Raw genomic sequence first — 8,692 nt, forward strand, 5'->3', positions numbered from 1 at the left:
CTCTTCACTCTGTGAGCTGCAGATTTCTGGTCCTCCTCTCGCAGCGGCAGAGTGCTGCTGCATGGAGGAGGGAGCCGTTGGGTCCTAGCGCCCGTTAAATTCTGTAGTGTGTGTGTGCGTGTGTGTTTGTTTGTGTGTGCGTGTGTGTGTGTGTGTGTGTGTGTGTGTGTGTGTGTGTGTGTGTGTGTGTGTGTGTGTGTGTGTGTGTGTGTGTGTGTGTGTGTGTGTGTGTGTGTGGAGGATAGCAGCAGTCTGTTCTGGGCAATTTACTGTATAATATAATTTTCTAAGCTTATCAGAAGTGTATTAACCATAATGTGTTTGAGTGACTGATGGGAAGTGGCTTTTGTTTCACTTCTTATATATACAATATACTAAATCAATAGAAGTAAAGTAAATACGTTAACTATTACATGGAAAATAGATTGTAGGCCTAATTTAACTAATGAAAAAAAATAGAAACAGCCAAATAATAAAGGATGAACAGTTGTAAATGTTAGCTAAACATAATGAATAATGGTTGAAATAGGTTAATACATAGGTTAATTAAGGTCAGATTGTTAAAATTACAACAGTTAGTGTTTAGCTTAATGGGTATATAAGGTATAATGATATATAAATATTATTGCACATATGGATATTGTCAAACACATTATCCACCAGTGCTTGAAAAGTCTTCTGACAACAATGAATATCAAACTACCAAAGTGTCTGTGCGTCTGTCAGAGAACTCGACTAGCATTAGGACCCAGTGAGACCTCAGTCAGGTCAAACCTCCGCGGCCAATGACACATCCTTTCATTTGCAGGACGCATTGTTGCTTCCTGCATTCTGCATCTGTGCTGAAAGATCCACTAAACATTATCACTGAAGGCAGACAAAGAGTTTCCCTTTATGTTTTATGATTTTTATTTGGAGGCCTGATTTATGTACAAGGCCACAACACATTAATGTGGTTGTTTAACACATTGAGAACACCATGAGAGATTTAATTTCATAACTGTCCTTCTACTTTATCTCACAGCAGTTGACGGTGTAGTCTGAAGGACATAACTGCAGGAGTATTCCCTGAAAAGACGGAAGTGCTGTCAAACAGGATGTGCATCACTTTTCAGTAAGGTAGTAGTGACACCTAGCTGGCTTTCAGAGGAAAAGTTAAGCTGTTGGTGAGTGAATGCCCTGATCTTCAATCAGTGAAATAATAAATAGATTTATAAACTGTGTTCCCTGGAACATTAGCTTATATTTACACTACATGAAGAGGAAGTACATCCCCTCGATACACAGCAAACACTTAATCCTACAATCTGTTAAGATCATATATTGCAACTTCCTGATTTTGTCACAAGTTGTGATATTTTGTGCCTGAATACACGTATACGTAGTTGTCATCGTCTGTGGCATATAAGTATTTTGTCAAGACAAGATATAAAAGAAATACAGAAATAAATATCAATGAAAATTATTCAGAAAGAGAAAAATCACATTGAAAATGAGCTCAAATTGAACAAATAAATAAATATATAAATAAGGTTAAGGTAACTTATCTAAAGTATGCATCTGTACTTCCATTTTCTGCTGCATACTTACATTCTGCAGCATGCATGGGACCAATAAATCATATTTAATTTAATCTATCCTTGATACATAACGAATATCGGTATTTCATTTAGTTTATTTCCCATTATTTTAATTTTAAATGAAAAGGAACATGGAATAAAACCCAAAAAAGTTTCACCTTTTGTGTCACAAAAAGCTTAAAACAACCAGAAATTGCATCACCTGCATTGATAATATATATTTCTTTCTATATATATATATATATATTAGGCTCATTAGGCAGAATGGCCCCTTTCACAGTGATATTATTAGCCTATTATAAAGTATATTAAAGTATTTGATTATCGTTGTTTTGATACATTACATAGGTGTAATGTAGCTGATATAAACAGTGTTGGTAATATTTTATTTGTTCCTCACATGTACAATTTTAATCTTCAAAGATAAATCTACAAACTGTAGCCATCATATTAATTTATTGGATTAAAAAGTGCATTATTTTACATTGAAATGTAACAGTAGAAGTTTAAAGAAGCTAAAAAATGGAAATACCCAAGTTAAGTACCTCAAAATGATACTTAGTTTCTTTCCGCATGCAAAAACCATGCCTATAAAGTAACTCAGTGTATTTTATATCACCATATCTTTATTTATCCCTCACTCACACATTCACAGATGCCCCTCCGGATGTTTTGAGGTGAGCGAGTTAAAAATAGCTCTGACATGTTTCAGCTGTGACCGAGCCCCTCTCCGCTTGGCTCTGTCAATCACAGGCCGAAAACAAGATGGCAGGCTGCCGGAGCTGGGTCTTCTGTCTAACAGGCGAGTTTTATTCCTAAAAAACTATTTAACTTTGTGTAAATCGACACCTCTGGAAAGCCTGTTTTCAATACCAGGTCTGGTGTTATTAGCATTTGGTCCTGATTCCAAAGATTGTGTGACTTTAACTCTTAGACTTCAACGTGTTGTGTGTTGTCATATTTGAATGTCACACAAGAGGTTTTGTTTGACAATTCAGATAAATATTTTGGTGTTTTTTCTTTTACATTTTATCACAGTTTGTGCTGTCAGTTTGTTTGAGGCCAGTGCAGAGATCAAAGTCACTATTCCTGTGGGGAGGTTCTTCACATATGAGCTGCTGAGGGAGACTTTCCAGAACTTTGAACTCTACGGTAAGAATCGTTTATTTTGTCACTATTAAACAAGATTACAGGAAATGTACTTTATTTTTTTGATATCTCTCTACTCCTCCGTATAAAGCTGGGCGCTTGTACGATGACCCCATGATTTTTAAGTGCAACCAGCAGAACTTTCCAGACCTCCCGGAGTGGCTGCGCTTCACCCAGAGGCACCCCTACGATAATGGCTTCCTGTACGGCACGCCAATGTCTGCAGGAAAAAGTGTAATTGAGGTATGAAGTGATCATGAAACACTGTCCGCATGCTGCACGTGACATTTATGGCCTCATTTGGCTGTATATATATATATATATATATATATATAGTCTTACATTGTCTTTTGATAATGGGCCAAAACATAAATATGATTAGTGGAGACCAATCTGAAAAGTATGCAGCTTTCTGACACATCGGTGGTAAATGTCAGGTCCTGCTGTCAGACCCTCAAGAGAAAAGGTCTTTGGGGTTTTCTCTAACGCTGTCATTTTGAACCAACATTAAAAATGCAGGAAGAAGCATGTCTTTGAAGAAGAGATAAGTGGCACTTTTATCTCAATCAAACAGAATGTATCATAGTTGAAAAACATGTTACATTTGGGATGTAACCACAGATTACAGCCCCACTTCTGATTATAAACACTCTTTCTATTAACAAACAACAGCCTTTACCGTCTGCAGTCCAGGTTGACTTTGGTTCATTTTTGTCTTTGTTTAGCACCATTTAAACTGTCCTCACCTCATGTGCATGCTATCCTCTTTCTTCTTCTCATTTTGCCAATTTAGAAAGTATAAAGCGAACCAAAAATACATAGAAAATGACACAAGTGCCGACAAAAAGTTACAAATCTTACATCGTAATCACTCAAAATACAGGTCTAGGTTGGAATAAATATAGTTTCACTGTTTGTACAGCAGAAACATGTTGGAAATACAACTATAATACACTATTTACGTGCACATTGTGCCCTTTTCAGTAAAAGTCTTTGTATGCCTGTAAATCATAGAACATATTAATAAGTTATGTTCATACATAAAGCCCAACATCGTCAGGTTTTCTCAGCCTCACTCTACAGATGTATTTACAGATGATTAGACATGCTCAAGAAGGTTAAGGCATTATGGGAAATGTAGGAAAACTAAGATTGACAAGGTGGGTTGATGGAGAGAAAAACTTCAGGAGAAGCAGATATCTCCTTGAATTCCCCAAACATCTCAAACAAACAGTGAAATAATATGAAAACTATGACGTGATAAACTCTCATCCTTCTTGACAGATCTACGCCACCAACAAACGGAGCTATGAAACGGCCAGAGACATACTTGTAATCAAAGCCACTGCGGGTAAGATTGATTTAGATTACATCACAAATGCATGTGCAGTTAAATCAGGGAGTGCAACAGTAACAGTAAGTCCCTGCTGTCCCTGCAGAGAAGATGCTGCCCTATCAAGCGGAGTTCTTCATCAAGCTGAGGGAGATTGAGAAGGTGCTGCCCTCTTCTGTTCAGGACGAGATAAAGCAGGATGTGCAGAACCTGTGGGACACGGAGGCCTTGGAAATAGTCAACATCACCAACGCCCTCGACCGAGGCGGCAGAGTTCCCCTCCCTCTTGCGGGACACTTTGAAGGGTAAAACACAGAGACGTGAGATGTTGTCAGTTTAAACTCTGGAGCGACTGCGTGTTCATGGACGTCTGATTTGTGTGTCAGTGTGTACGTGAAGGTGGGGTCGGAGCAGTATTTCTCAGATTGTCTCCTGAGGGTGACGACATCAGAGCATCAAAATCAGTGCAGAGCCGGGGACAAAGTCAAGGTGCCAGGAGGCTGTAACTTCTGCAGCATTCCCAGCAACTGTATCACCTGGTGCAAGACGGAGCTGGTGAGGCCTGGGAAGGAAAATAAATGATCAAAATATATGATCAACCTGTACATGTAAGACTTGTATGCAAAATGAGAGAAAAGACACGCAATTCAAAGATGTGTCAACTTGTGACCCCAGTAAAATGTTTAAAATCAACAAATAGGATTCTCAGATTGACTTATTTGAATATTTTAGCATTTCTAAAGGCCTGAAGATGTAAATATCTCCAGTATTTCCACAAGAAAAAAAACAAAATATAGAAATAATATAGAAAGAAAACAGTATAATTATATGCTTATTGTATTTATTATTTTTCTTACCCTGTTCGTTATCTCTCAATTTATCTTGAGGCCCACTGGAGGAGTCCTGAACTTAAGTTAGGGATGCAACTAATGGTGTTTTTTATAATTGATTAATTGTTTGGTATTTAAAACATCAGACAACAGTGAAAACCACCCATTACATTATCTGAGAGCACAAGTTGACGTCATTAAAAGTCTCGTTTTGTCCGACAAACAATCCAAAACCCAAAGACAAAGAAAAGCAACAAATTCTCATTTGACAATGTTTGACATTTTTGCTCTAAAAAATGACTTTAACGATTAACCGAAGATCAAAATAGTTTACGATTAATCCCAACAACAGTCACTTTCCCTTCTTCTTCCCTGCAGTTTGATCTGACGAAGCAGCAGCCGGCTCCACCTGCTCCCACGATGGGTTCGGGGATTCTGGAGGAAGGCGGTGACTTCAACCCTCCCGAGTCCCCCCCGAGCAGAGACTTCTTCCCGGACTACATCGTGACGGTGATCGTGCCCCTGATCCTCGCCATCATCCTCTGTCTGCTGCTGGCCTACATCATGTTTGGCAGACGAGAGGGAGTGTATGCATCCGTCTTGAATCTACTGAATATAAAATTAAAGGGTCAGTTCGGCCACGTTGCGAATCATTTCCCCCCCACTTGCCCCTTGTGGACATTCATGCAGCCGATGCAGTGGATTTCCAGGAGGGGTAAGGAGGATGTTATGTGGGTGAACTGACCCTTTAAGCAAATACTCAAAGCTTTTGATTGATCCTGATAAACTGTGACACAGAGGTGACACTTTATTCTTCCTTTTTTTTTCGTAGTGAAAAAAGGAATGCAAGAACAAACCAGTAAGTACACGGTTCACTGTTCTCTGTTCTCTGATTGATGCTGTCACCAACATGTTTGCATTGATCAGTGGTGGAACGTAACAAGTGCATCTACTCAAGTAATGTAGTTGTGTGAAATGTTGAGGTACTTGTACTTCACTTGAGTATTCCCGTTTTATGCAACTTTATATGTTACTATATCTCAGAGGTTAATGTTGTGCTTTTAACTCCACGATGTTTGTCTGACAGCTTTAGTTTTTTTTCAGATTACAATGTTTCTTCTCCTTCCTGTCCTGTGAAAACCAAGTATCTCCACATTTGGGTATTCCTTAACGTGTTGAGAAAACCCTCCTACTTCTTCAGCTAAATAAACTCTTTAAAAAGCCTCTTGGATGAGCTGCAAAACTCACCGTCACAAAGCTGAAAACAGGGCTGTTTTTCTGGGCTCATCTTTTTAGAGATACTTGGTTCTCGCAGGACAGCGACGCCACAAACATATGATGATCTTATAGAATATGATGCATTGCTGTAGATTAAACTAACCAGCAGGATATAAAGGAGTTAAGATGCAACATACACATTTATGCAGCAGGAATATTAATCCAGAGAGGTATATAGGGAACATTTTACTGCACAATCAATGCTTTTACTTCTTCTGATGTTATGTTATTTCCTCACTGACCCCCACATAGTGTTCTCTTATTTCATCACTTTCAGACAATCTGAATGTGTTTGCGTGTCGGTCGACTAACATAGAAGAACATATAAACTAATGGAAAGGCTCTAGAAAAACTCAACGCATGTATGTCACCAAAAAAAAACACGTTCCCATGAAACAAAACTGCATTGTTCATGTCCAAGTACTTTCGCTGCGTTTTGGTTTTGTTTCAATTTCCAATGTGTTTTTCGAATTGTCTCAAACTGCAACTGTAGGAGACAGGCTTGATATGTGATGTTGTGTTTTTTCTGCAGAATTCAGCTGTACCACCACCACACTATTCACGGGAACAGCGATGAGCTGAGGAACATGGCTGGAGACCGCGGCGCTCCTTCACCTATGTCCACTCTGCCCATGTTCAACAGCCGGACTGGAGTCAGAGCTGCACCGCTGCAGTCGGACAGCATCCCCCTCATCATGGCCCAGCAGTGAGGACCCCGCCCTCTGATTCACAGACTATTACGCTCATTAATACTGGTATTACTGTTATGTAGCTTTAAAATAATAATTCTTCACTTTTTTTTCTTTCTTAGTGATCCATACAGCGACACGCTGCCCAGGTAAACCCGCTCATGGGACTTCCTCCTACAACACAGCACTGCATGCTCTGTATTTTGATGATTATTATGAATGATTCCAAGAACACGGACTCATCACGTTGTTCGCTTTTGCAGGAAATGAGAACAACGACGGATGAAGAGTCATTCATGCAGTCTATGGTTCGATATTTGCAGTGAGAGATCATATTTCTTTTCTTCTTTAGGTGCCATTAGAATAAAATAAGAGTGTAGTTTGTCAAATTGTTATTTGCCATTTATGGTTGTCCATATTCCCCCATCTTTCTCTACTAATAAAAAAATATTAAAAGCCACATTCTTCATTCTTCAAAGGTTTCTAAATTCAGGTACCACATCTAGCCCATCTCTGGGTTTAAAGCAGGATGTTCTACTGCATCCAGTCGCATTTTGCAGTATGCAAGCTGACATGCTGTTCTGGCTAATCTGACCCACAATCCTTTGCGCAACAGATATATGACCAACAGGGTCAAAATGAAAGGTGCAATGTTGTGAGGAAGTAGTATGTCTCAATTGAGTTCATACTGCATGCAACAGTATGAACTTTATAAGAGCAGCTGCCGTATAAGTGTTTGATTTGGAGCGCAGCTGTGATTCCGTACTGCACATGTGCAACTCTCAACAGTAATGAGAAGGAAGCGAGATGGCTCACTCGTCAGCTTCTGACACTTTATATGTATTTTACATGTTATGTCATATATCAGATTTATGTATGCTGGGCCACTCGTATGGGCAACTGATTTGAAGAATTGTATCCTTTAATTAAAACTTTTTACAGACATTTTTTTAGCAGTCGTTGAAGAAAAAGGAGAAGCTCTCATGTCTGTAATTTCAGAGTCATTCTTTAGGTGTCCCTAATCTTTGCTGATTGATTGTGATAATTTCCTCTCTTCAGACCTCTGAAATCTATGAAAGTATAACAGCTCAACTTTGGTTGAGCAGCACGGTCGGGTCAAGACACTTTAAAGGGTCAAAATCTAGAATGGTCAACACTTCTCTATCACGTTCACATCATCTTTATATCACTTAAAAGAATGATGGTTCAATCTTTTCTCAGAGGGCGACGTCTACATTTACATTTTCTTCTTTTGCTGTTGGACGGAGGCCAGAGGCTCAAAGTGAAACCTGAAAATGTCAAACCATCAGAGAGAGTGCAGCTCTTTTTTATTCAGTGTTGAATTTCCATTTTATTTGTCTGTTGTCGCACTAGACTTCCAGAAGGGGTCGCCGGTGTATCTACGTCTGATTTGGGAGGTTTTAGGTCAAACACACGTCTCCTCTCTTGTTGTCAGTTTGGTCTGTTGACAAACTTCATTGACATGCAGATCCAGTTCCCTAAGTGATTGTCCCACAAGTGATTGTGGAAAAAAAGTGACATGAAAACTGCATGTTTGATTATTGATTAATTTTTGTTGTCTGCTGCATTTTATACAGTTTTAGCTCCGATTTCTAAAGGAACTAAGAGGCAGATTTAATAGTAAGTAACAATTGTGTGTGTATTGATGAAGAGAAGCCAGGTTGGATTATTGGATATTGGCCTTGTTTTCACTGCTGCTTAATAGAAATGTTCTTAGTGCAATTGTTGTGGAACAGTTGATTCCTGAAGCTTATTTTAACTCTATTTCAATGTATCATGAATGCCTCCTGCTCTCTCTCTCTCTCTTTCTCT

General features: G+C 39.0%; 1 protein-coding gene across 1 annotated transcript; it reads left to right on the forward strand.

Moving 5' to 3' along the window:
- Positions 1–2,330: 2,330 nt before the first annotated feature.
- Positions 2,331–7,319, forward strand: sgca (sarcoglycan, alpha). Its single transcript, XM_079182265.1, has 11 exons — positions 2,331–2,382; positions 2,619–2,732; positions 2,821–2,972; positions 4,014–4,080; positions 4,169–4,367; positions 4,449–4,617; positions 5,271–5,479; positions 5,725–5,751; positions 6,703–6,876; positions 6,982–7,008; positions 7,123–7,319. Exons 1-11 carry the CDS (start codon positions 2,346–2,348, stop codon positions 7,127–7,129), a joined length of 1,182 nt encoding a protein of 393 aa, XP_079038391.1. The 5' UTR covers positions 2,331–2,345; the 3' UTR covers positions 7,130–7,319.
- The last annotated feature ends 1,373 nt before the right edge of the window (positions 7,320–8,692 follow it).

This window comes from Pholis gunnellus (genome assembly GCF_910591455.1).
Source record: "Pholis gunnellus genome assembly, chromosome: 21".
In the NCBI taxonomy this organism is placed as follows: domain Eukaryota; kingdom Metazoa; phylum Chordata; class Actinopteri; order Perciformes; family Pholidae; genus Pholis; species Pholis gunnellus.

Bases quoted from the DNA above. Each gene is read 5' to 3' on its own strand.
- sgca (XM_079182265.1), top strand. From the start codon at position 2,346: ATGGCAGGCTGCCGGAGCTGGGTCTTCTGTCTAACAG. The intron at 4,081-4,168 runs GTAAGATTGATT...CTGTCCCTGCAG, and splicing joins TGTAATCAAAGCCACTGCGG to AGAAGATGCTGCCCTATCAA. The intron at 5,752-6,702 runs GTAAGTACACGG...TTTTTTCTGCAG, and splicing joins AGGAATGCAAGAACAAACCA to AATTCAGCTGTACCACCACC.